Raw genomic sequence first — 27,871 nt, forward strand, 5'->3', positions numbered from 1 at the left:
TCCAGGTTTCTGGACCAGGGGAGACATATTACTGAAGACCCAAGTCAGACCCTGGTATTATTAAACCCCTTTCACACTACTGAGCCCAGCTGTGCTGACACAAACTGCACTGGCCTGGCCTAGTTACACATCCACCATGTCATTGTTGCTGGAACTGTGCTGAAAAGAACCCTATCAGAGCCAGCACAGTACAGCTTAGTTATATGTAAAGGGCATTTTAATAGAATAGGAGCTACGACTGATGATCTAGAGAGAGCGAGAGAGAGAGACAGTGGTACTTGGGGTCACTCAGGGGGAGAAATGTCACAACTTGTACCAGAACATCCAGCTGTAAAAAAAAAAAAAAATGCAGACGGTGTGATCACGTCAGGGTTCAGATCAACTGGCCTAGCTGTTGTGAATCTGAAGACATTCCATAGCCCTTTGTGAGAGATCATCATCAGTTATACACCTCCCTAGTCACTATATGGAGGACAGAAATGGGCCACATCCAAACTATTGTCTACACTTGACATTTTATTGAGGAGGACAAGCCACAGGGTGTATACATTGGTCTGAATCTCTGGTCGATATAGGACATATTCTCAATGCAAGGTGGGAGACCGGAGTCACCCGATCTAGAAGGAGAAAATTCTAGTGCAGATTAAAAAAAATTAAAAAATGTTGTCTGTTATTTCTGGTGTTGTGCCAAAACTGATTACTACCGTTTAAGCAAACTACTTTAAACAGGCCTGCTCTACTGTAACAGCCACATACTGCCAACAACATGACAAGAGTATTACAGGTTTAACATATTTTGCATTAAAGTAAATGAGAATATAGCTACTATCGTTATGTTACATTTTAAAAAGTCACTAACAAATAGATCTCTCGTGCAAGGACACGTTTTTTTTTAAAGGTTTTTCGAGACAGGGGCGTTACATTGATGTAAGTACTTGTGCAAGAGGGATTGAGCGTAGGCTAGAATTCATTCAAACATTTGTTCTTGAGCCAGAAGAAAAGTGCATGGTTTTATCTAAAGTAATTAGCAAGACATTGTTCAATGGGCTGGGGGGGGTGACAAAACAGATTTCATTCTTGTAATGAAAACACGCTTGCTATGTTTGCGCAGTGATTCTGGTTTCTGGTCACTGCAGATTTGATTGAACTCCAAAACATTTGAAATCTGACGACTATGTCACTGGTACTCCCAAGAGTAGTCACCCCCCCCACCATATCTTTTGACTACCCACCTGTGAGTTTAAACTAAAGAAAACCCACGAGTCTAACACCAAGTTTCATGAAGTGCCGGATAAATAGGCTAGTCCTGTTGCATGCAGAAAGGAGTCTGGGTGATGATGTAAGTCCTACGTGGAGACAGACACGTTCCTGGTCAAAACAATACATCTTCTAATTTAAAATAATTCTTAAAACAGAATTATATATATATATAATTCTGTTTTAAGAATTATGCCTGGGCCACATCAACATCCTATATACTCAGCCCTATTGCTGCCTGGGCCACATCCTATATACTCAGCCCTATTGCTGCCTGGGCCACATCCTATATACTCAGCCCTATTGCTGCCTGGGCCACATCCTATATACTCAGCCCTATTGCTGCCTGGGCCACATCCTATATACTCAGCCCTATTGCTGCCTGGGCCACATCCTATATACTCAGCCCTATTGCTGCCTGGGCCACATCCTATATACTCAGCCCTATTGCTGCCTGGGCCACATCCTATATACTCAGCCCTATTGCTGCCTGGGCCACAACCTATATACTCAGCCCTATTGCTGTCTGGGCCCCATCAACATCCTATATACTCAGCCCTATTGCTGTCTGGGCCCCATCAACATCCTATATACTCAGCCCTATTGCTGCCTGGGCCCCATCAACATCCTCTATACTCAGCCCTATTGCTGCCTGGGCCACATCCTATATACTCAGCCCTATTGCTGCCTGGGCCACATCCTATATACTCAGCCCTATTGCTGCCTGGGCCACATCCTATATACTCAGCCCTATTGCTGCCTGGGCCACAACCTATATACTCAGCCCTATTGCTGTCTGGGCCCCATCAACATCCTATATACTCAGCCCTATTGCTGCCTGGGCCACATCCTATATACTCAGCCCTATTGCTGCCTGGGCCACAACCTATATACTCAGCCCTATTGCTGTCTGGGCCCCATCAACATCCTCTATACTCAGCCCTATTGCTGTCTGGGCCCCATCAACATCCTCTATACTCAGCCCTATTGCTGCCTGGGCCACATCCTATATACTCAGCCCTATTGCTGTCTGGGCCCCATCAACATCCTATATACTCAGCCCTATTGCTGCCTGGGCCACATCCTATATACTCAGCCCTATTGCTGCCTGGGCCACATTAACATTCTAACTTCATCATAATCTCTCTGATCATCAAGTACCTCTTGTCTCTGTGTTAAGTGGAAGAGAAAAAACCTCCAGCCTGCTTGGGGAGAATACTTGTCTCTCCCTGTGTAGGGAATAGGCTGCTGTTTCAGACCGAGACTACTGTATATAGAAGGAGATGATCGACATCACACACACACAGAAGACTTGGCATCTACATAATATAGGCCAACGAGGAAAACATATGTCACCTAAATTAATATGCTGACTGTAGAGCAAGGACTGGAAACCCAACTGTGTCCCAAATGATTCCCTATTCAGTGCACTACTTCCAGCCCACTACTTTAGACCAGGGCCCATAAGGTTCTGGTCAAAAGCATCGTATTATTAGGGAATAGGGTGCCCTATGGGACGTAGCGCAAAGCGTTGATGGACTGGACGCTGAGCCTACTGCAGTAAACAGAGGATGCTACAACAGAAGAAGAAACAGTGGAAGCTTGTGTGTGTGTTGTGCCGCTTCTAGCCACAACGTTGGAAAAGACCACCTGTGAGCGAACTACAGACAGGACAAATGCCTTTTTTTTTTTTTTTTTTTTTTACATTTTATATACGCTATCTTAAAACCACAGTGAAGAACTGAATGATTGAGGTTCATGAGTCATCGTCGTGGTTACCATGGTTTCCGTCTGATGATGGCACCGGAAGTGCAGGTCCTTCACTTCCTGTGAGATTTTAAGCAAAGGCTTCTGGGTCGGGTTGGATGGGTCAAATGACAACAGGTTTTAAAAGAGCAAAACAGAACAAGACAATGACCAAACAAAGAAAAAAATAATAATAATAATAATAATAATAATAAGTTCATTTTATCAGGAAGCAATCTGTTGTGGGTTGACCATTAAGCTGCGCTACCTGTCAATAAACAGGCCCAACCCACAGAAAGAACAATCAACCAACAGCTGCCTTGTGTTTCCATGGACACGTCCTTTCCTGTTGTCTTATAAAACCCACTGCTCCTCGACACGGCTCCTTTTCTCCTTACAGACAGGGGTCCTACCATACAGTCAACTAACCCTTTCAGTGACCGGTGTCCGAGACTCGACCGTCTCCTCCCGGCTAGGCCTGGGCACAGCAGAGACCATCTCCTCCCGGCTGGGCCTGGGCACAGCAGAGACCATCTCCTCCCGGCTGGGCCTGGGCACAGCAGAGACCGTCTCCTCCCGGCTGGGCCTGGGCACAGCAGAGACAGTCTCCTCCCGGCTGGGCCTGGGTACAGCAGAGACCATCTCCTCCCGGCTGGGCCTGGGCACAGCAGAGACCGTCTCCTCCCGGCTGGGCCTGGGCACAGCAGAGACCATCTCCTCCCGGCTAGGTCTGGGCACAGCAGAGACCATCTCCTCCCGGCTAGGTCTGGGTACAGCAGAGACCATCTCCTCCCGGCTGGGCCTGGGCACAGCAGAGACGGTCTCCTCTCTGCTGGGCCTCGGTACTGCTGAGGAGGGTACAATGTCTCTCAAATCCCTCCCCACTACTACCACCGCAGCCTCGTCTGCTCGATTTCTGTTGTCTCTGGTGTCACTCGTTCCCACTACTACCACCGCAGCCGAGCTGACCTCTCCCCTCTCTCCTCTGGTCGTGGTTTGGCCCTCTGGCCTGCTGCTGGCCCGGCAGGGTCCCCTAGAGGTGCTCAGGTCCTGGGGCTTGTTCTGTTGGAGGGCCCCTGGCCCCACCGAGGATCTGGCTGTATGGGAGACCAGCCCCATAGTCAGGCCGGGGAAGTGGTGGTGAGGGGGCCGCTGGGAGGGTTGAGGATGATCCTCCACTACAGAGGAGTGTGTGTGATGGTGACGGTGGTGGTGATGGTGTTTGTGCGGCGTCCGCTCCTTTCTCTTGTGGCTGTGGCTCTTTGGAGTAGTGATACTACTGCTGCCTCCGCTGGGCCACCTTTCAGACACACCACTGGTCTCCGTGGTAACCGTTGCTGCCAGGGGACTGTCCTTGTGCTTCCTCCCTGGACTCTTTGGCAGCTTGTGTCCCTGCTCTGTCCCTTCTGTTGCCACCACAGCCAGACCACTCCCTGTTCCCGTCCCAGGTCCTGCCCCACCACCACTCCCTGTTCCTGCCCCAACACCACTCCCAGTTCCCGCCCCAACACCACTCCCAGTTCCCGCCCCAACACCACTCCCAGTTCCCGCCCCAACACCACTCCCAGTTCCCGTCCCTATCACAGTTCCTGCCCCACCACCACTCCCTGCCCCCATCCCTATCACAGTTCCTGCCCCATCACCATTCCCTGTCCCCATCACAGTTCCTGCCCCACCACCACTCCCGAGCAGTGGCGTGGTGAAGGCTGGAGTCTCCTTAGTCTCCTCAACAGTTTCTCTGGTCTTGCGTTTCTTGATGGGCAGAGCGGTCTGCTGCACCGGCTTAGCGGAAGAATCCTTCTGAGCTTTCCTCTTGGCTTCTGCGGCCATGATAGCAGCCGCTGCGTATGAGGAAGTACTGGAACCCGCCGCACCAGAAGCTGCTGACAGCGTCGACCCAGTCACCCCCGACCCTGGCTTACACCCCCGCTTTTTCAGAGCAGTCTGCGGTGGTATCTCCGCTTTCCTTTTCCGTCCCGGGCGCTTCTTGGTGACTACGACCAGCTCCGATGTCTGCCCAGCTGTCTCGGATGCCTTGGACGCTCCAAACGGCATCTTAACCAGGAGCTTCCCAGGACTCTTCTCCACCACACGCTTCATCGCCACACCCTCCGTAGCCGGGCGCAGCTTTCCACTCCCCTTCGGCCGGCCCCTGCCCCTCCCCGACGGTTTCACCACTTTGGGTTTCTTCGGGGGTCTCTTCTCGCGGCGGGAGGGGCTGCCACGCCCGGTTACGGTGAAGTCGAAGTCGTTGGGGTCGGTGGTGGTGTCCCCAACCTTCTGGAAGTAGGCGATCAGCTCCACCTTGGATCGGAAAGCTTTCCCCTCGGGGCTGAAATACAGATCAAACCAAAACATTCTGTAACTATAAACAGATCTGTTAACATGCTTTCTGTAAACACAAGTCTGGAATATTTAGTGTGTTTATGACGGAGATTAAATGTTTATCCCTCTGGAGATCGACTAAAGTGAGTGTCCATGGAATAAAGAGTGGGTGGGCGTCTGGGCGAGTAGGAACCAATATTATATACAGGGCGAGTAGGAACCAATATTATATACAGGGCGAGTAGGAACCAATATTATATACAGGGCGAGTAGGAACCAATATTATATACAGGGCGAGTAGGAACCAATATTATATACAGGGCGAGTAGGAACCAATATTATATACAGGGCGAGTAGGAACCAATATTATATACAGGGCGAGTAGGAACCAATATTATATACAGGGCGAGTAGGAACCAATATTATATACAGGGCGAGTAGGAACCAATATTATATACACAGTAGGAACCAATATTATATACAGTAGGAACCAATATTATATACAGGGCGAGTAGGAACCAATATTATATACAGGGCGAGTAGGAACCAACATTATATACAGAGTAGGAACCAACATTATATACAGTAGGAACCAACATTATATACAGGGCGAGTAGGAACCAATATTATATACAGGGCGAGTAGGAACCAACATTATATACAGGGCGAGTAGGAACCAACATTATATACAGGGCGAGTAGGAACCAATATTATATACAGGGCGAGTAGGAACCAATATTATATACAGTACCAGTCAAACGTCTGGACACAGCTACTCATTCAAGGGTTTTTCTCTATTTTCTACATTGTAGAATAATAGTGAAGACATCAAAACTATTAATTTTTTTAAATGTTACCTTTATTTTACTAGGCAAGTCAGTTAAGAACAAATTCTTATTTTCAATGATGGCCTAGGAACAGTGGGTTAACTGCCTGTTCAGGGGCAGAACGACAGATTGTGTACCTTGTCAGCTCGGGGATTTGAACTTACAACCTTCCGGTTACTAGTCCAACGCTCTAACCACTAGGCTAACCGTGCTAACCACCCCATCAAAACTATGAAATAACATGTATGGAATTGTAGTAACCAACATTTTTGAGATTCTTCAAAGTAGCCACCGTTTGCCTTGATGACAGCTTTGTAGAAAATAGTTTTTTTTATTTTTTAAACCTTGAATGAGTAGGTGTGTCAACTTTTGACGGGTGCTGTATGTATTTATGTTTATATTTATGTATATATACACACACACACATGTATATATGTATATATGCATGTATAAATTGAAGTATTTCCCTAAACCTGAAAACAGTCCTGTGAAACACTCTTTATACAGTTCAGTCACATTAACTATATAAAAAAGCCCCTTAAGGAGATCAGGCTGTAACACATGTAGTATAATCATATGAAATCATTTCTGTTAGGGGAATAACCTGTGTGTAAATGTAATCTGTTGCTGTATTTGTTTTGTGTGATATCTCTGATCGTTTTTTTTTGTGTTGATCTCATTGTAGTTTCTTAATCGTTGTACCTAAAACTGTATGTGTAAACATGTATACGCAGGGCCAGGCTGTTAAAAAAGACCCTGGTCTCAGTCTGTGTTCCTTGTTGAAATAAAAGGTAGAATAATAAAATGCTTTTAAGATACACTATTTGATAAGGCTCTCTTATCATAGCCTACTCACTTCATCAAGTAGACGTCAAATTTCCCGGCAGACCGCCCAGACTTGCGTTGTTTGAGTTTACGTGTCCAGCCCTGGGGTAGAGAGGGGTCGTCGTAGAGCGGACCTCGGTCCCTGATGATGGACCTCCTCTGTTTGGGCGAAGGAGAGGACTCAGAGAGACCCGAGGCCTCGCCAGCTGCAGCGACCATGGGCTCCGAGGGCCCCGCCTCAGCATCGGCTAGCTGGAGCTGTTCCTGGTCTGAACAAGGCTGCTGGGCTGGAGGAGGAGGAGGAGGAGGAGGGGAGGATGAAGACTCCAGCATCTCCTTCTCCACATCCCTCCTCACCTTCTTGGGCTTGCTGTGTGTCTTAGGGTCCTTGTCGTTGGAGCTCTGATTCTGGTTGACGTCCTCCCTCTTCTCCTCACTGCTGTGGAAGACAACATTAGTCATGAGTGGGAAGAGGCAGAGCAGAGGCATGATCTCATCTTAGGCTATCAGATCAGAATATGGAGAATGGCTATCTTTGGCTGATTAGACATTTGAAACAAGAGTTCAAAGTCCCAGGTAAGTTTAAGAACCTCAGCTTGCTCCCCCCCCAACCTACATTAATTCACAAATGTGTAGCAAAAACACATCACTTTGGGGATTGTTGTTGTTGTTGTTGTTATTGTTATGTTTCTTCCCATAGTGAAACATATATTACATGACTAGAAGTTTGGAAAAATGCACCTGGACTGGACTGATAAACCTACTGGCTGAGGAGCTAGTCTAAACCAAGCCCAATATCAGGCACATAGAATGTAGCAGCCAACCAGGGAAGACACTGGGGCAAGAGATAGGTATGGTTCAAATGTTATGAACTGCACATGGTCCACACACACACACCCCTTATCATGATCTACACAGCAACACTTATTGAAATGCATATCAACAATAGTTACCATACATTTGTTTTGTTATTCAAATTGTCCCATCTAGAATATTTCATTACCAGACGTCAGTGTAGAAAAAGAAAAATACAGGGAGGTATTTTTTGACGGTATATCACTGTACTTTTCTACCACGGCACTCAGTCCTTCGTGCAATAAAAACACTTTGATTGCTTCATTACACGAGTATTAGTTATTCTAGAAAATGGGCCAACTCATGTCAGCTAGTTCCAGCGTTTAGCTAGATGATACCAGTCGTCACAACCAGAAACCTAGCTAGGATATTTTCTCTGTAGAAAAAAAAAAAAAATGCATTATCATAACAAACGCAGCAATGTTGTGGCTACTTTGTTGCCACATTACCATGTCAAATGGCAAGGTATGTAACCAGCTGACGCTACAATGTATCCAGCTACAGCTATTTAGCCAGTCCGTTAGCAGCATGCCAAATTGGTTACGAGGGTGGAGGATGCGGACAAATCTATTTTGACAGTTAATATCTTAACACATCTACTGCTCTGTTTTCAGTGAGGTCAGAAAATGACACACCCACACACACCCCCCCCCCAACCACATACGTTAGCTAACTGAGAATTTCTTCGCTCAGCCATGATCTTGTAAAGTAAGGGAAATACTTAGCTATAACTTGGTGACGTATTCAGAACGCTTCTTTCAGTAAGCTACCCTGCTGACCAGTTCAGAACTAAAATACACCACATTACTTTAGTTAAATACCGCAATACATTTTAAAGGACCTGCAGTCATATAACTCGACATTTAAATGGTGAATAAATGTAATTCACACTTACAGTTTCTCCTCTCCGCTCTCTACGGCGGCCATTTTTATTTAAATAAATAATTTGATAAAAATGTCTCCAAACATCTCATGGGTACCTCTCTGAACCCCGCCCCCTGCCTCAATTCCACTGCCGTCGGTGGCGTAATCACGCGAGATCCGTGGGACCACTTTTATAAGACCCATCGCATGAGCGCTTGGATCTCGCGAGAGAAGTTGTCTTACGCTGTAAATATGTAAATGATCGTGAACTCTGAGCTGAGGCTACTATCTCCATCTGCAGAAAATACACATGACACACATAATCGCACAGCAAGGCTGAATGTACAGGCAGGCTATGCACTGGTGTTAAATGTCGGGGAAGTGAAACGGACCAGAAAATCCCCACTATAGCGTTCCTTGACAATCTGTCTCCCATTCACAGTTGCATTTGTTCAGCTCAACATGCAAGTGATGAATTACAGGTAAAATAGTTTAATTTAAACGTTTTCCTCTTCTCTGCACTGCTTGTAGTCCCAAACCCCTATGACTGACAAATGATCAGATTCAACTCACCAGATACCCATTGATTATGGTGTCGCTTTAATTGGACTGGTTAATTGCTTGCCCCCTTTGCAACCTCTACCACAGGTGATATCATCAACCTGACAGCCAACCCTGGTCTTGGAATGCCTCAGGCACTTCAGCTTTTTCACATAACCTCGAAGACCAGGGCCCGGTTTTCCAAAAGCATCTTAAGGCTAAGTTAATAGTTATAACAAAATCGTTTATTATTTTATATGTGTGTATATATATATATTTATTATTATTTTTATTTTTTTGTAACAATGAAGTTAGTCTTAACATGACTTAGGCAAAGCGGGTACAAGTGTGTTTGAATTTAGGTAATCACTAAACTGATCAATTAGCTCACTTGGTCAGGTGCCGTGATTATTTGGATGTGGGCCTCAAGGAATAGGGTTGCCTGCCTCATTTGATTGCTTTTCCCCCTGTCTCATTTCCTACCTTAACACTTGATTGCTGACTTTGTAGGTGACCTTTTAAAAATATATATATATTTTTTTTTTTGTCGGAAATGTGGACTTTTTGTCTTCTCTGCGTCTGTTTACCATGGTCGTCGTGCCGTGACGCAGAAACAGCTGCTAACGTTGCGGCTGAAGGCAGAGCGGTGCTGCAGAGGGTTCGGAACCTTGCGGCCCAACCGCGCTATGGTGAATGTTGGTCTAATGCGCTGGAGAATATCGACGCGCGTTGCAGAGACTTCACAGTTGATATACAGAGTAGGATTGCGCTACATTTTACCCACTGTCACCTGCGCAAGTAATTAAACACTTTTTGATTTATTATAAATATTCAACAACTGTTTGCTGACAGCTCTAAGTGTAGCGTGGTAGAAAAAGCCCCCTTGGGATCTCGAGTTAATATAGGTAGACTTATTGAAATGTTTAATAGGCCTATATAAATATTAGGCTACTACAATATAATATTGAAATAATATATATATATATATATATATATATATAATTTTCCTCCAGAAATTAAGAGACTGGTTGTAGTTCATTTAGGCATTGTGCCAGTGAATAAGTAACTTTCGTTATGGCATTGGGACTGGGACTGATTAAGAAACAGTTTCATTATGGCATTGTGACTGAATAACAGTAGGATACATTGTTGTGTCTGTCAGATCTGGCCGTACATTCCCAGCATGTCCAGAGGGCAGCGAGGTCAGCCACTGTACTAGAACTATGGACGCTGTGGCCTTCAACGCCTACACGGAATTCTTCACCCACGCCCACAGCATCTGTCGACACCTGCAGAGTGAGAGCTGGCAACACCAGGCTGAGGACACCATCCACAGGTGCGGTGGTATGTGCGGTACACCTGACTACAGGTGCGGTACACCTGACTACAGTGGTATGTGCGGTACACCTGACTACAGGTGCGGTACACCTGACTACAGTGGTATGTGCGGTACACCTGACTACAGGTGCGGTGGTAGGTGCGGTACAGCTGACTACAGGTGCGGTACAGCTGACTACAGGTGCGGTACAGCTGACTACAGGTGCGGTACTGCTGACTACAGGTGCGGTACAGCTGACTACGGGTGCGGTACAGCTGACTACGGGTGCAGTGATAGGTGCGGTACACCTGAATACGGGTGCGGTACACCTGAATATGGGTGCGGTGGTAGGTGCGGTACACCTGACTACAGGTGCAGTGGTAGGTGTACACGGTACACCTGACTACGGGTGCGTTACACCTGACTACGGGTGCGTTACACCTGACGGGTGCGTTACACCTGACTACGGGTGCGTTACACCTGACTACGGGTGCGTTACACCTGACTACGGGTGTGCAGTGGTAGGTGCGGTACACCTGACTACAGGTGCGGTACACCTGACAGGTGCGGTACACCTGACTACAGGTGCAGTGGTACAGGTGCGGTACACCTGACTACAGGTGCGGTACAGCTGCGGTACACCTGACTACAGGTGCGGTGACAGCTGCGGTACACCTGACTACAGGTGCAGTGGTATGTGCGGTACACCTGACTAGGTGCAGGTGCGGTACACCTGACTACAGGTGCGGTGACAGGTGCGGTACACCTGACTACAGGTGCGGTACACCTGACTACAGGTGCGGTGGTAGGTACACCTGCGGTACACCTGACTACAGGTGCGGTACACCTGACTACAGGTGCGGTACACCTGACTACAGGTGCGGTACACCTGACTACAGGTGCGGTACACCTGACTACAGGTGCGGTGGTAGGTGCGGTACACCTGACTACAGGTGCGGTACACCTGACTACAGGTGCGGTACACCTGACTACAGGTGCGGTACACCTGACTACAGGTGCGGTGGTAGGTGCGGTACACCTGACTACACCTGGTGCGGTGGTAGGTGCGGTACACCTGACTACAGGTGCGGTGGTACACCTGAGGTGCGGTACACCTGACTGCAGGTGCGGACCTGACTAGGTGCGGTACACCTGACTACGGGTGCGGTACACCTGACTGCGGGTGCGGTACACCTGACTGCGGGTGCGGTACACCTGACTGCGGGTGCGGTACACCTGACTGCGGGTGCGGTACACCTGACTGCGGGTGCGGTACACCTGACTACGGGTGCGGTACACCTGACTACGGGTGCGGTGGTATGTGCAGTTTAGTCAGTGTTCACAATTCACCTCAATTCATTCAGTGGGTGAGTTGGGTTTTGCTTCGCCAGGTGTCCCGGTTGGGTGGGGTTTGCACATTTTACCTAATTCCATTGGTTGTAAAATGTAATCTCCACTCACCCGGGGCACCGGGCTATGCAAAACAAACTTGCTCAATAGCTCTCCAGGAGGGTTGATGATCCGTATCGTAGATGTTTTGTTATTGGACACGTTTTTAAAAAAGTAGTACTTCCCTGTTTTAACCACTTTTCTTCTGTCTGGTGCTCTGCTGAATGTGGTGCTGGTGTCTAGGCTAACAGAGAGCTCAGCGGGGGTGGTGGAGCGATTGTCCTCAACCCAGCGTATGGCTGAGAGCCTAGTGGAGGCCCAGAGCGTCGCCCTCAAGTCACAGGAGACGATCCTACGCAACGGAGAGGAACTCAAACACACTCTCCACCATTCTACCCAAGGTAGCCGCTGACCTCGGGCCCTATTCTGTTAAAAGTGATGCTTATGGCTAACTTGTTAGAAAATCCTCATCCAAGGAAGTTCCACGTCTCCTATGACACCTCTGCTCAGGCATCAGAGCAGTATTTGATGAGATGAGACTGTCAACCCAGGAGCAACAAGTAGCATTCGCAGAGATCTTCAACCGTGTCACTTTCCTCCAGAGTTTCATCATGTCAGAGTCTCACACCCTCACCAGTCTACTCTACAACTCACTGGGGTTCCTCGTCTCCTTCTTCCTCACCTCGACACAACGGACTGCTCCAGCCAGGTGTCCCTTTTTTAAAAATGTTTATTTCATCCATCCAGTTACACATGAACACTTAGCCCAAGGGGTTAGAAAGCAGATTAGGGGATAGTGCCATGGGGGGGGATCAATGTGTTATAGCTTTACACACCCCTGCTATATTGTGGATAAAGAGTTTAACTGTCTAACAGAATACAGAGGGTGTTCTTTTAATTGGGAGCCTCTCCAACAAAAGCCAGGTAGAATCAGGAATTCTCCAGGGCAGCTGTCTAGGCCCCTTTTTTTTTTTTTCAATCTTTAAGTAAAGTCAGTGCGTCTATGTATGCCAGGCCTGGGCAACTCCAGTCCTCGGGGGGGTAAGCAGGTAGACTTGTGATTAGGGTTGCAAGCTTTCTAAAAATTTCCCAGAAATCCATGTTGGGGGGGATTGTTTGTTTCCCTTCTTCCCTGATTTGGTCTCACACTTTTGCCCCAGCTAACACACCCGACTCCAATAATCAACTGATCATGATCTTCAGTTTAGAATGCAATTAGATTAGTCAGCTGTGTTTGCTAGGGTTGGGGGGTGGGGGTTTTGAGACACCAATCAGGCTCCCGAGGACTACAATTACCAGGGCCTGGGCACCATGGCAGGATACATAGAATCTGACCCATTTTTTTTTTGTTCCTTTTCACCATCTGACTTTGAGTCGGTCTGAAACCCTCCCATTGCCTGCCTCTAACATTTAAGCTACCTGCCCGCCCCCTGGAATGGTTGGTGATCCCATGTACCCTTCTGGTGACTGTCCTCTTTCTTTTATGTCACCTATCCAGGTTTGTTCTGTTTGGTCTGGTAGTGCTGAATGTGTACCTGGAGAGGATGCTCTGTAGAGCGGTGCTGGACTCCTCTGAACCAGGCTACCAGCAGATGGTGAGTAGAGCATGTGTTAACTAAGATGCTTCAAGAGAACCTACGAGGAATCTTAAAAGCATTTGTGACAGCGTGGAAATTCCACCCAGAAATTCTACTCATTTCTAGATCCGGTTTGGACCATCTCTAACACATAAATAGAGAAACTATGGCAACACATTGGACAAAAACAAAGTAATGGTGGATAACTTGTCCTCTACATTTTGACTGTGTTCACTCAACGTTTCAGAGTGCTGTCTGTTGACACATCTGTAAATGTCTCCTGGTGCTGTGTTCTAACCAGCAATGGAGTCTTAATCTCATGGTCTGGGTCTAATACCAGTCTCAACTCTATTCCCCTCTGTTTCTGCCCAGGAGCAAATCAGCCTGTTGGTGGGCCTCCTCAGAAGGGCCATGGTTCTAGTGGGTCTATTGGCTCTGGTCTACGTTGCTGTACGGTATCGTAACGTCACCAAAGAGAGCCTGGAGATCCTCACCCAACTCAAAGAGACTCGTACAAGTCTTCAGCTGGCCCTGCAGAAAGCGGGTAGGTTTGGGTATACGGCTTAGTTTTAGCCTGGTCCCAGATCTGTTTGTATTGTCTCAACCAACTTGTGGTTGACACAGGGACTTGGCTATTACACAGCACACATGGCTCTGATATTCATGGTGCACAGACAGCGGATTGAGAGGTTTAAAGCTCCACTATCGAGACAGAAGTCCGGATCAATTTGATTTTCAAGTGACTTTAGTCCATTCGTAAAGTCGTTTTTAAAAATGTAATTAATTCAGTCATTGTTTTCTGAGGATTCACGAGGAACCAAACAGGATGAAACCGGGAGGGACCTACCTAAATTTGGCCCATAAACACCACTTATTTTTGTTTTCCATTTTTTTTTTTTTTTGTACATTTTAACGTTGTGAACAAATAAAATACAACACTGCTGTCCAGAGTGTCTCTCTGAGGCGGTGGACAGGAGGCGCAGCGGAGCAAGAGGTCGAAGGTCAGAACAACGGCTCCGTAGTAGGAAGGAGGATAAGGAAGAAAACGACAGCGCTTCAGATTTCACATCAGAGAAACCCTACATGACTCAAACCTATGATGGTGAGGAATATGATACTCAAATGTAAAAAATAAAATTTAAAAAAAGGCTATTTTTACATTCCTGTATTTGTCTGAGACCCGACTCCTAACATGAGGTCTGCACGTATAACGCTTAAGTATTAAAACACATTTTCCGTTGTCATCTCATGAATGATGTATGTGAAAGACTGATATGTTCTGCATGAGGTATGACGAGGGACTTTGTGTTGTGCAACATAGCCGGTTGTTTGTGTTGCATCAGGCTGGCAGTATGACAGCAGTCACAGCACCCCTGGAGGAGAGGAGACCTCCAACCAGACCTCGACCCAGACCCAACGTACCCTGCCCAGCCCTGCAAGACCTCAGCGTCGCTCCTCTGTCTCTAGACGTGCCCCGTCCTCCCCTTTGGTCTACAGTATACTGGTGGAGGATAAGCAGGTAGACTTGTGATTAGGGTTGCAAGCTTTCTGTAACTTTCTAAAAAAAATCCCAGAAATCCATGTTGGGGGGGGATTGTTTGTTTCCCTGCTGATTCCCTCCAAGATTTCTGGAAAACCTGGCAATTTTGGGGAAAGTTACTTGAATTTTGCGACCCTACTTGTGATATTCTCGATTCCAGACCTATCCCACCCTGTTCCCGGAGAGAGACCCTCCTGTAGGTTTAACCTCTAACCCTGTTCCTAGAGAGGGAGAGACCCTCCTGTAGGTTTAACCTTTAACCCTGTTCCTAGAGAGGGAGAGACCCTCCTGTAGGTTTAACCTCTAACCCTGTTCCTAGAGAGGGAGAGACCCTCCTGTAGGTTTAACCTCTAACCCTGTTCCTAGAGAGGGAGAGACCCTCCTGTAGGTTTAACCTCTAACCCTGTTCCTAGAGAGGGAGAGACCCTCCTGTAGGTTTAACCTCCTTTTTTCCCCCCCCTCTCCATGCTCATGGACGTCCCTGCAGACACGCTACAATCTGAGGAACCGGAGATCTTCTGTGTCAGGCCTGGGGACAGACATGGGCCTGGGGACAGACGGAGAGAGGGACTGACAGACCGACTGATTTAGATCAAAGTGTACTCAAACGCTCTTCAGCCTTGGCTAAAGGAATACTTTTATGGACTGAGATGATTCATGCTTCAACCTGTGGTTCATAGCAGTGAAGCAGCTGATCCCACGATACATGTGTTAAATATTGGCCATTTTCATGACCATGAATATCACTGGTTTTCAGGAATGTAGTAATGTAAAACTGTCTCAATCTTGTGTATTTTAAGTAAATAAAGCTTTTAAAATATTTTTGTTTGTGTGTATATATTCACCTGACTTTCGAGCTCCAATTAAACGAACCCGTCTTCTGTGTGATGGAGGATTTGACCGTTTTCCAGTAAACCCTCTTCTCAGGTTTGTGTGAAAGGGGTGGTCCACTATAGGTGGAATAATTGTGCATTTTATGATAAAAGTATCAAACTTTGTACACATGCTATACTGAACAAAAATATAAATGCCACATTTCAATGATTTCACAGTTTAAAAATATCAGTCAATTGAAATAAATTAGGCTCTAATGTATGGATTGCACATGACTGGGCAGAGGTGCAGCATTGCAAGGGCATAGGCCCACCCACTGGCGAGCCAGGCCCATCCAATCAGAATTAGGCTCTAATGTATGGATTGCACATGACTGGGCAGAGGCGCAGCATTGCGAGGGCATAGGCCCACCCACTGGCGAGCCAGGCCCATCCAGTCAGAATTTGTTTTTTTCCCCCATATAGGGGCTTTATTATAGACCGAAAAATAATCCTGTTTCATCGGCCGGTCTCAGATGAGCCCGTAGGTGAAGAAGCTGGATGTGAAGGTCCTGGGCTGACGTGGTTGTGAGGTGGGTTGGACGTACTGCCAAATACTCTAAATTGACATAGGCAATAGAGTATAGAGTACATTCAATTCTCTGGCAACAGCCCTGGTGGGCATTCATGCAGTCAGCATGGCAATTGCACACTCCCTCAACTTGAGACATCTGTGGCATTGTGTTGTGTGACACAACTGCACATTTTAGTGACCTTTTATTGTCCCCAGCACAAGGTGCACCTGTGTAATGCATATGCTGTTTAATCAGCTTCTTGATATGCCACAACTGTCAGGTGGATGGATTATCTTGGCCAAGGAGAAATGCTCACTAACATGCTGACTACACTGTGCATGTAAGTCTGCATATTGATTTTGTCCGTCCACACCAGACCCGATCAGGACACGCAGTTGGAAATATCAGAACGATCTCTAAACCAACTACATTCATTTAGGTTGAAACAAACATTTAACTAGATTGCTTGCTGTTGTTAGCTAACTTGTCCTGGGATATAAACATCGGGACTTTATTCTACCTGAAATATACAAGGTCCTTTTTGTTCTGGATCTTTCTAGAATTTAGACCCATTTTGAGATGCACAAAATCTTGTTCTCTACGACGACAATTAATCCACAAATAAAAGGGGAAACTTAGTTTCTAGTTTCCTTCAGTCTTCTGTGGACTTTTTTTGGGCATTTGGCAACTAACTTTAAGGTGCATGACCACCACCAACTGGTCTGGAGTGTGGACCTCAGTTCATCTTTCAATCACCCACGTGGGTATATGCTCCTAATAACCAATGAGGAGACGGGAGAGGCGGGACTTGCAGTGGGTCAAAAATATAACCACATTTTATTTTAGCGACTGGCTATGCATACGCACATTAACAACGATCGCAAGCAGTTTGGATGAAATTATTGAGTAACATGTATGTGTAAATTATTTTGTAACTTGAGGGGTCAGCATGTAATAGGGATGTAAACAAATTTGCAGACAAAATTTAAGAGAAATAAGCTTTTTGTGCGTGTAGAATATTTCCGGATCTTTTATTTCCGTTCATGAAACATGGGACCAACACTTTATATGCTGCGTTAATAATTTTGTTCAGATCCCTTAAAGGCGAGCGAGCGGAAACTCACTTTTTTTTCCATCTGAAAGATGATGCTCATAGCTTACTGTTACTTACTTAATACTTATTTTCCACCATAATTTGCAAATAAATTCATTAACAATCCTATAAAGTGATTTTCTGGATTTTTTTTCTCATTTTGTCTGTCATAGTTGCAGTGTACCTATGATGAAAATTACAGGCCTCATCTTTTTAAGTGGGAGAACTTGCACAAATACTAAATACTTTTTTGTCCCACTGTATATTATATTATATTATATTATATTATATTATATTATATTATATATATGACCATTTTGTGTAGCTATCCTTTTGTGCTGCTCAGTTTCCACCTCATTTTGTGCACAAAGCCTAAGGTGGTCTTGCTCTATAGCAAGGCTGAGTACATAGTCAAAGCTTTCCTTCATTTTGGGTCAGACACAGTGGTCAGATATTCTGCCAAAATTCATCAATTTGGTGTTTGTCCCATTTTGTGAATTCTTGGTTAGTGAGCGGACCACAGACCTCACAGCCGTAAAGGGCAATGGGCTCTATAACTGATTCAAGTATTTTTAGCCAGATCCTAATTGGTATGTCGAATTGCATGTTCCTTTTGATGGCGTAGAAGGCCATTCTTGCCTTGTCTCTCAGCTTGTTCACAGCTTTGTGGAAGTTTCCTGGGACGTTGATGTTTTGGCCGAGGTATGTATAGATTTTTGTGTGTTCTAGGGCAACGGTGTCTAGATGGAATTTGTATTTGTGGTCCTGGCGACTGGACCTTTTTTGGAACACCATTATTTTTGTCTTACTGAGATTTACTGTAAGGGCCCAGGTCTGACAGAATCTGTGCAGAAGATCTAGGTGCTGCTGTAGGCCCTCCTTGGTTGGTGACAGAAGCACCATAACATCAGCAAACAGTAGACATTTGACGTCAGATTCTAGTAGGGTGAGGCCGGGTGCTGCAGACTGTTCTAGTGCCTCTGCCAATTTGTTGATATTTACGTTGAAGAGGGTGGGGCTTAAGCTGTGCGTTTTGTGTCAATTTTAACCACGCACTTGTTGTTTGTGTACATGGACTTTATAATGTCCTATGTTTTTCCCCCAACACCACTTTCCATCAATTTGTATAGCAGACCCTCATGCCAAATTGAGTCAAAATCTTTTTTGAAATCAACAAAGCATGAGAAGACTTTGCCTTTGTTTTGGTTTGTTTGTTTGTCAATTATGGTGTGCAGGGTGAATATGGAGTTTGTCATACAATAATTTGGTAAAAAGCCAATTTGATGTTTGCTCAGTACATTGTTTTCACTGAGGAAACGTACGAGTCTGCTGTTAATGAAAATGCAGATGATTCGCCAAAGGTTGCTGTTGACGCTTATCTCACGGTAGTTATTGGGGTCAAATTTGTCTCCCCTTTTGTGGTCAGTCCTTGGTTCCACATACTGGGGAAGATGCCAGAGCTAAGGATGATGTTAATGAGTTTAAGTATAGCCAATTGGAATTTGTGGTCTGTGTATTTTAGAATTTCATTGAGGATACCATCAACCCCACAGGCCTTTAAGGGTTGGAGTGTTTGTATTTTGTCCTGTAGTTCATTCAATATAATTTGAGAATCCAGTGGGTTCTGGTCGTGTTTAATAGCTGATTCTAAGATTTGTATTTGATCATGTATATGTTTTTGCTGTTTGTTCTTTGTTATAGAGCCAAAAAGATTGGAGAAGTGGTTTATCCATACATGTCTGTTTTGGATAGAGAACTCGTCATGTTGTTGTTTGTTTAGTGTTTTCCAATTTTCCCAGATTTGAAAGATTCTTCAAATACATAGAGCTGATTTCTGACGTGTTGTATTTCTGTATAGTTTTAGTGATTCACCATAGTGGAGGCGTAGGCTCAGGTTCTCTGGGTCTCTATGTTTTTGGTCGGATAGGTTCCTCCATTTCTTTCTTAGGTTTTTGCATTCTTCATCAAACCATTTGTCATTGTTGTTAATTTTCTTAGGTTGCCTGCTTGAAATGTTTAGGTATGATAGGGAAGCTGAGAAGTCAAAACATACTTTTTAGGTTTTCTACTGCCACTATTACAGTGAAACATTTTGTCCAGGCAATTGTCGAAAATTGATTGAATTCGTTTTTGCCTAATTGTTTTTTGGTAGGTTTCTACACGACCTTCCTTCCATCTACCAGCATTTCTTAACATTTTGAAGTTCCTTTGGCTTTGATGCCTCATGATTGAGTATTGCTCTGTTCAAGTAGACTCTGATTTTGATCTGATAGGGGTGTTAGTGGACTGACTGAATGCTCTGAGAGACTGAGATTTCCAAGATGGCATTGCAGTTGGACGTCTGTTTTTGTCTTGTCTATTCCCTTGTATATATTGTTTTCTTCCTATATATTTAGAATATGTTTTAAATCTAATTTTCCATTTACGGACTGAATATACTCTCCTGCAACCCGCCTCACCCAATGTGGTATGGTTCTGCTATTTTTAAACTTCAGAACCAGAACCCATCAGCAGCTAGCTAGCTAACTAGCTACTAGCTAGTAGTCAGTTAGCCACTGCTAGCGATCATCACTGTTAACTCGGACACCAGCCAGCCTCAGCCCGATCAATACCTGCCAGTCTGCACAGCGTGGTATCAACCCAGAGCATATCAGACTGCTTTTTCTCTACCACATCTCCGGATTCGTACCGTAAGCTCTGAACATTTTCACCGGCTCATCGCAGTTAGCGAGCTGCTATCCGAGTGGTTACTCCTGGCTAATGTCTCTGTCTCAAAGCAAGCACCAGTTAGCCTGGTGCTAGGCCCGACATGGAGCCCCGCCGATCCATCATGATCTTCTGATGATCACGATCTTCACGATCTTCATCACTGGTCTTCTGACGTAACCGTCCGAGGGGTTTCTACAGGCTCTTCCATTGCGACGTCCCCCGGAGGCCCCTAACCTGGCTACCCCTATCCCGGCCAACAGCTCTGCACCCCGTGCAGCAACTTTCCCAACCCCCCTCCCCCGCCACCCAAATCCAGACAGCTGATGTTCTGAAAGAGCTGCAAAATTGGGATCCCTACAAATCAGCTTTGCTAGAGAATCTGGATCCTCTCTTTCTAAAATTATCCACCAAAATTGTTGCAACCCCTATTACTAGCTTATTCAACCTCTCTTTCGTGTTGTCTCAGATCCCCAAAGATTGGAACGCTGCCGTGGTCATCCCCCTCTTCAAAGGGTGGGACACTCTTGACCCAAACTGCTACAGACCTATATCTATCCTACCCTGTCTTTCTAAAATCTTCGAAAGCCAAGGTAACAAACAGATCAGCGACAATTTCAAATCCCACCGTACCTTCTCCACTATGCAATCTGGTTTCCGAGCTGTTCATGGGTGCACCTCAGCCATGCTCAAGGTCCTAAACGATATCGTAACCGCCATGGATAAAAGACAGTACTGTGCAGCCGTCTTCATTGACATGGCCAAGGCTTCCGAATCTGTCAATCACTCTTGCTGCAAGTCGCTCTTGCTGCTGGTGATTCTCAGATCCACCTCTACGCAGACGACACCATTCTGTATACATCTGGCCCTTCTTTGGACACTGTGCTAACAAACCTCCAAACGAGCTTCAACGCCATACAACACTCCTTCCGTGGCCTCCAACTGCTTTTAAATGCTAGTAAAACTAAGTGCATGCTCTTCAACCGTTTGCTGCCCGCACCCTCCCGCCCAACAGGCATCACTACTCTGGACGGTTCTGACTTAGCCTTTTTTGGGTAGGGGGCAGTATTTTCACGTCCGGATGAAAAGCGTGCCCAAAGTAAACTGCCTGCTACTCAGGCCCAGAAGGTAGGATATGCATATAATTGGTAGATTTGGATAGAAAACACTCTAAAGTTCCTGAAACTGTTAAACGTATGTCCATGAGTATAACAGAACTGACATGGCAGGTGAAACCCCGATGACAAACCATCACCCTCCAAAAAAAAATCAGCCTACCACTAATTTCAATGGCTGTCACTTTTATATAAGGCGAAATCCTCCCAGATTACAGTTCCTTGGGCTTCCACTAGATGTCAACAGTCTTTAGAAAGAGTTTCATGCTGGTTTTTAGAAAAACTACAATTTCTGGCTAATTTTTCCAAGTGGCTCCCATTTTGGCTGTAGTGTTTCCAAGCGCGTGGAAGAGAGTGTGTTCTTTGGTATTTTTCTCCGGTAAAGACAATAACGATTCTCCGTCTTAAATTGTATTGTTTATTTATGTATTAGGGTACCTAAGGTTTGATTATAAACGTTGTTTGACTTGTTTGGAAAAGTTTATTAGTAACGTTTGGGATTCATTTTGTATGGATTTTGATGGAGGGAAACTGGGTGGATAATTGACTGAAGCGCGCCAGCTAAACTGAGTTTTTATGGATATAAAGTAGGACATTATCGAACTAAAGGACCATTTGTGATGTAACTGGGACCTTTTGGAGTGCCAACAGAAGAAGATCATCAAAGGTAAGGCATTTATTATATCGCTATTTCTGACTTTCGTGGCCTGGTTGAAATATGTTTTTCATGCTTTTGTATGAGTGGACCTCAGACATGTTGTGCTTTCACCGTAAAGTATTTTTTGGAATCTGACACAGCGGGGATCCCTTCTGGTCCCTGTTCTGATTAACAAGAAGTGAAGCTTTATTTTGATGTACACTGCTCAAAAAAATAAAGGGAACACTAAAATAACACATCCTAGATCTGAATGAATGAAATATTCTTATTAAATACTTTTTCTTTACATAGTTGAATGTGCTGACAACAAAATCACACAAAAATTATCAATGGAAATCAAATGTATCAACCCATGGAGGTCTGGATTTGGAGTCACACTCAAAATTAAAGTGGAAAACCACACTACAGGCTGATCCAACTTTGATGTAATGTCCTTAAAACAAGTCAAAATGAGGCTCAGTAGTGTGTGTGGCCTCCACGTGCCTGTATGACCTCCCTACAATGCCTGGGCATGCTCCTTATGAGGTAGCGGATGGTCTCCTGAGGGATCTCCTCCCAGACCTGGACTAAAGCTTCCGCCAACTCCTGGACAGTCTGTGGTGCAACGTGGCGTTGGTGGATGGAGCGAGACATGATGTCCCAGATGTGCTCAATTGGATTCAGGTCTGGGGAACGGGCGGACCAGTCCATAGCATCAATGCCTTCCTCTTGCAGGAACTGCTGACACACTCCAGCCACATGAGGTCTAGCATTGTCTTGCATTAGGAGGAACCCAGGGCCAACCGCACCAGCATATGGTCTCACAAGGGGTCTGAGGATCTCATCTCGGTACCTAATGGCAGTCAGGCTACCTCTGGCGAGCACATGGAGGGCTGTGCGGCCCCCCAAAGAAATGCCACCCCACACCATGACTGACCCACCGCCAAACCGGTCATGCTGGAGGATGTTGCAGGCAGCAGAACGTTCTCCATGGCGTCTCCAGACTGTCACATCTGTCACATGTGCTCAGTGTGAACCTGCTTTCATCTGTGAAGAGCACAGGGCCCTCATACCACCCTCATGGAGTCTATTTCTGACCTTTTGAGCAGACACATGCACATTTGTGGCCTGCTGGAGGTCATTTTGCAGGGCTCTGGCAGTGCTCCTCCTGCTCCTCCTTGCACAAAGGCGGAGGTAGCGGTCCTGCTGCTGGGTTGTTGCCTCCTCCACGTCTCCTGATGTACTGGCCTGTCTCCTGGTAGCGCCTCCATGCTCTGGACACTATGTTGACAGACACAGCAAACCTTCTTGCCACAGCTCGCATTGATGTGCCATCCTGGATGAGCTGCACTACCTGAGCCACTTGTGTGGGTCGTAGACTCTGTCTCATGCTACCACTAGAGTGAAACCACCGCCAGCATTCAAAAGTGACCAAAACATCAGCCAGGAATCATAGTAACTGAGAAGTGGTCTGTGGTTATCACCTGCAGAACCACTCCTTTATTGGGGGTGTCTTGCTAATTGCCTATAATTTCCACCTGTTTGTCTATTCCATTTGCACAACAGCATGTGAAAGTTATTGTCAATCAGTGTTGCTTCCTAAGTGGACAGTTTGATTTCACAGAAGTGTGATTGACTTGGAGTTACATTGTGTTGTTTAAAGTGTTCCTTTTATTTTTTTAAGCCGTGTATTACACTTGTGATTTTATGAAAGTTAAATATATATAATTCTGTAGTTTGAATTTCGCGCTCTGCAATTTCACCGGATGTTGGCCAGGTAGGACACTACCGTCCCACCTGCCCATGAGAAGTTTTAAAATATGTGGACAACTACAAATACCTAGGTGTCTGGTTAGACTGTAAACTCTCCTTCCAGACTCACATTAAGCATCTCCAATCCAAAATTAAATCAAGAATCGGCTTCCTATTTCGCAACAAAGCCTCCTTCACTCATGCTACCTACCGATCCTCAACTTCGGCGATGTCATTTACAAAATAGCCTCCAACCACTACTCAGACTGCATCCAGTTTGCTATCAGAGTGTCATCTGTTTTGTCATCAAAGCCCCATAGACTACCCACCACTGCGACCTGTATGCTCTAGTCGGCTGGCCCTCACTACATATTCGTTGCCAAACCCACTGGCTCCAGGTCATCTATAAGTCTTTGCTAGGTAAAGCACCGCCTTATCTTAGCTCACTGGTCATCCCCAAAGCCAACACTTCCATCTGCCAAAGACAGGAAAGAATTGCAAAAATCTCTGAAGCTGGGGTCTTATATCTCCCTCTCTAACTTTAAGCATCAGCTGTCAGAGCAGCTTACCGATCATTGTACCTGTACATAGCCAATCTGTAAATAGCACACCCAACTACCTCATCCCCATATTATTATTTACCCTCTTGCTCTTTTGCACACCAGTATTTCTACTTGCACATCATCATCTGCAAGTCTATCACTCCAGTGTTAATTTGCTAAATTGTAATTACTTCGCCACTATGGCCCATTTATTGCCTTACCTCCTTACTTCATTTACTTCATTTGTCTATAGATTTTTCTATTTTGTTATTGACTGTACTTTTGTTTATTCCAATTGTAACTCTGTTGTTTTTTGTTGCACTACTTTGCTTTGTCTTGGCCTAGTTAATGGTCTAGTTAATAAAGCACCATGCCAGGGGATGGTCTGGCTAATATAGCACTGTGCCATGCCAGGGGATGGTCTGGTTAATATAGCACTGTGCCATGCCAGGGGATGGTCTGGTTAATATAGCACTGTGCCATGCCAGGGGATGGTCTGGTTAATATAGCACCATGCCAGGGGATGGTCTGGTTAATATAGCACTGTACCAGGGGATGGTCTGGTTAATATAGCACCATGCCAGGGGATGGTCTGGTTAATATAGCACCATGCCAGGGGAGGGTCTGGTTAATATAGCACCGTGCCAGGGGAGGGTCTGGTTAATATAGCACCGTGCCAGGGGATGGTCTAGTTAATATAGCACCATGCCAGGGGATGGTCTGGTTAATATAGCACCATGCCAGGGGATGGTCTAGTTAATATAGCACCATGCCAGGGGATGGTCTAGTTAATATAGCACCATGCCAGGGGATGGTCTAGTTAATATAGCACCGTGCCAGGGGATGGTCTGGTTAATATAGCACCGTGCCAGGGGATGGTCTAGTTAATATAGCACCATGCCAGGGGATGGTCTGGTTAATATAGCACCATGCCAGGGGATGGTCTGGTTAATATAGCACCATGCCAGGGGATGGTCTGGTTAATATAGCACCATGCCAGGGGATGGTCTGGTTAATATAGCACCATGCCAGGGGATGGTCTGGTTAATATAGCACCATGCCAGGGGATGGGATGGTCTGGTTAATATAGCACCATGCCAGGGGATGGTCTAGTTAATATAGCACCATGCCAGGGGATGGTCTAGTTAATATAGCACCATGCCAGGGGATGGTCTGGTTAATATAGCACCATGCCAGGGGATGGTCTAGTTAATATAGCACCATGCCAGGGGATGGTCTGGTTAATATAGCACCATGCCAGGGGATGGTCTGGTTAATATAGCACCATGCCAGGGGATGGTCTGGTTAATATAGCACCATGCCAGGGGATGGGGTCTGGTTAGGGTCTGGTTAATATAGCACCATGCCAGGGGATGGTCTGGTTAATATAGCACTGTACCAGGGGATGGTCTGGTTAATATAGCACCATACCAGGGGATGGTCTGGTTAATATAGCACTGTACCAGGGGATGGTCTGGTTAATATAGCACCATGCCAGGGGATGGTCTGGTCTGGTTAATATAGCACTGTACCAGGGGATGGTCTGTTAATATAGCAATACCAGGATGGTCTGTTAATATGCCATGCCAGGGGATGGTCTGGTTGTTAATATAGCACTGTGTCAGGGGATGGTCTGGTTAATATAGCACCATGCCAGGGGATGGTCTAGTTAATATAGCACCATGCCAGGGGATGGTCTAGTTAATATAGCACCATGCCAGGGGATGGTCTGATTAATATAGCACCATGCCAGGGGATGGTCTAGTTTATATAGCACCATGCCAGGGGATGGTCTAGTTAATATAGCACCATGCCAGGGGATGGTCTGGTTAATATAGCACTGTGCCATGCCAGGGGATGGTCTGGTTAATATAGCACCATGCCAGGGGAGGGTCTGGTTAATATAGCACCATGCCAGGGGATGGTCTAGTTAATATAGCACCATGCCAGGGGATGGTCTAGTTAATATAGCACCATGCCAGGGGATGGTCTGGTTAATATAGCACCATGCACCAGGGGATGGTCTGGTTAATATAGCACCATGCCAGGGGATGGTCTGGTTAATATAGCACCATGCCAGGGGATGGTCTGGTTAATATAGCACAGTGGCAGGGGATGGTCTGGTTAATATAGCACCATGCCAGGGGATGGTCTGGTTAATATAGCACCGTGCCAGGGGATGGTCTAGTTAATATAGCACCGTGCCAGGGGATGGTCTGGTTAATATAGCACCGTGCCAGGGGATGGTCTGGTTAATATAGCACCATGCCAGGGGATGGTCTGGTTAATATAGCACCATGCCAGGGGATGGTCTGGTTAATATAGCACCATGCCAGGGGATGGGGGTTAATATAGGTGCCAGGGGATGGTCTGGTTAATATAGCACCATGCCAGGGGATGGTCTGGTTAATATAGCACCAGGGGATGGTCCACCATGGGGATGGTCTGGTTAATATAGCACCATGCCAGGGGATGGTCTGGTTAATATAGCACCATGCCAGGGGATGGTCTGGTTAATATAGCACCATGCCAGGGGATGGTCTGGTTAATATAGCACCTGCCAGGGGATGGTCTGGTTAATATAGCACCATGCCAGGGGATGGTCTGGTTAATATAGCACCATGCCAGGGGATGGTCTGGTTAATATAGCACCATGCCAGGGGATGGTCTGGTTAATATAGCACCATGCCAGGGGATGGTCTGGTTAATATAGCACTGTACCAGGGGATGGTCTGGTTAATATAGCACCATGCCAGGGGATGGTCTGGTTAATATAGCACTGTACCAGGGGATGGTCTGGTTAATATAGCACTGTACCAGGGGATGGTCTGGTTAATATAGCACCATACCAGGGGATGGTCTGGTTAATATAGCACCATGCCAGGGGATGGTCTAGTTAATATAGCACCATGCCAGGGGAGGGTCTGTGTTAATATAGCACTGTGCCAGGGGATGGTCTGGTTAATATAGCACCATGCCAGGGGATGGTCTGGTTAATATAGCACCATGCCAGGGGATGGTCTGGTTAATATAGCACTGTACCAGGGGATGGTCTGGTTAATATAGCACCATGCCAGGGGATGGTCTGGTTAATATAGCACCATGCCAGGGGATGGTCTGTTACCATAGCACCATGGGATGGTCTGGTTAATATAGCACCATGCCAGGGGATGGTCTGGTTAATATAGCACCATGTACCAGGGGATGGTCTGGTTAATATAGCACCATGCCAGGGGATGGTCTGGTTAATATAGCACCATGCCAGGGGATGGTCTGGTTAATATACCAGGGGATGGTCATATGCACCATACCAGGGGATGGTCTGGTTAATATAGCACTGTACCAGGGGATGGTCTGGTTAATATAGCACTGTACCAGGGGATGGTCTGGTTAATATAGCACTGTACCAGGGGATGGTCTGGTTAATATAGCACTGTACCAGGGGATGGTCTGGTTAATATACACTGTACCAGGGGATGGTCTGGTTAATATAGCACTGTACCAGGGGATGGTCTGGTTAATATATACCACTGGTTAATGTACCAGGGGATGGTCTGGTTAATATAGCACTGTACC

The 27,871-nt window shown here is 46.0% G+C and overlaps 2 protein-coding genes across 18 annotated transcripts; one reads left to right on the forward strand and one right to left on the reverse strand.

Moving 5' to 3' along the window:
* Positions 1 to 496: 496 nt before the first annotated feature.
* Positions 497 to 9,370, reverse strand: mecp2 (methyl CpG binding protein 2). Of its 9 annotated transcripts, none has more exons than XR_006079163.1 (4): positions 9,092 to 9,252; positions 7,012 to 7,419; positions 2,144 to 5,335; positions 497 to 2,071 (listed from the first exon to the last, which is right to left on the reverse strand). XR_006079163.1 is itself a non-coding variant. In XM_042299829.1 (4 exons), exons 1-4 carry the CDS (start codon positions 9,133 to 9,135, stop codon positions 3,424 to 3,426), a joined length of 2,328 nt encoding a protein of 775 aa, XP_042155763.1. In that variant the 5' UTR covers positions 9,136 to 9,252; the 3' UTR covers positions 497 to 3,423. The 9 variants fall into 9 exon arrangements, 6 of the variants coding, with proteins under 6 accessions (XP_042155763.1, XP_042155762.1, XP_042155759.1 ...); XR_006079162.1 differs by having other exon boundaries at positions 497 to 1,843; positions 2,030 to 5,335; XR_006079161.1 differs by having other exon boundaries at positions 497 to 1,885; positions 2,030 to 5,335.
* Positions 8,947 to 15,885, forward strand: LOC112216455. 9 transcript variants are annotated; one of them, XM_024376447.2, is made up of 11 exons: positions 8,953 to 9,181; positions 9,348 to 9,461; positions 9,851 to 9,997; positions 10,402 to 10,575; positions 12,190 to 12,347; positions 12,457 to 12,655; positions 13,445 to 13,541; positions 13,896 to 14,067; positions 14,473 to 14,625; positions 14,867 to 15,042; positions 15,551 to 15,885. In XM_024376447.2, exons 4-11 carry the CDS (start codon positions 10,463 to 10,465, stop codon positions 15,635 to 15,637), a joined length of 1,155 nt encoding a protein of 384 aa, XP_024232215.1. In that variant the 5' UTR covers positions 8,953 to 9,181; positions 9,348 to 9,461; positions 9,851 to 9,997; positions 10,402 to 10,462; the 3' UTR covers positions 15,638 to 15,885. The 9 variants fall into 9 exon arrangements, with proteins under 9 accessions (XP_024232218.1, XP_024232211.1, XP_024232215.1 ...); XM_024376441.2 differs by having other exon boundaries at positions 8,954 to 9,181; positions 9,851 to 10,037; XM_024376443.2 differs by lacking the exon at positions 15,551 to 15,885 and having other exon boundaries at positions 8,950 to 9,181; positions 9,851 to 10,037; positions 14,845 to 14,971.
* The last annotated feature ends 11,986 nt before the right edge of the window (positions 15,886 to 27,871 follow it).

This window comes from Oncorhynchus tshawytscha, linkage group LG16 (genome assembly GCF_018296145.1).
Source record: "Oncorhynchus tshawytscha isolate Ot180627B linkage group LG16, Otsh_v2.0, whole genome shotgun sequence".
Classification (NCBI taxonomy): domain Eukaryota; kingdom Metazoa; phylum Chordata; class Actinopteri; order Salmoniformes; family Salmonidae; genus Oncorhynchus; species Oncorhynchus tshawytscha.

Bases quoted from the DNA above. Each gene is read 5' to 3' on its own strand.
- mecp2 (XM_042299824.1), bottom strand. From the start codon at position 9,135: ATGGGAGACAGATTGTCAAGGAACGCTATAGTGGGGATTTTCTG. The intron at 7,420-9,091 runs GTCCGTTTCACT...TGTCTTCCACAG, and splicing joins GCTATAGTGGGGATTTTCTG to CAGTGAGGAGAAGAGGGAGG. The intron at 5,336-7,011 runs GTGAGTAGGCTA...TCTGTATTTCAG, and splicing joins TTTGACGTCTACTTGATGAA to CCCCGAGGGGAAAGCTTTCC.
- LOC112216455 (XM_024376441.2), top strand. From the start codon at position 9,386: ATGCCTCAGGCACTTCAGCTTTTTCACATAACCTCGAAGACCAGGGCC. The intron at 9,462-9,850 runs GTTAATAGTTAT...GCCGTGACGCAG, and splicing joins CAAAAGCATCTTAAGGCTAA to AAACAGCTGCTAACGTTGCG. The intron at 12,348-12,456 runs GTAGCCGCTGAC...ACCTCTGCTCAG, and splicing joins TCTCCACCATTCTACCCAAG to GCATCAGAGCAGTATTTGAT.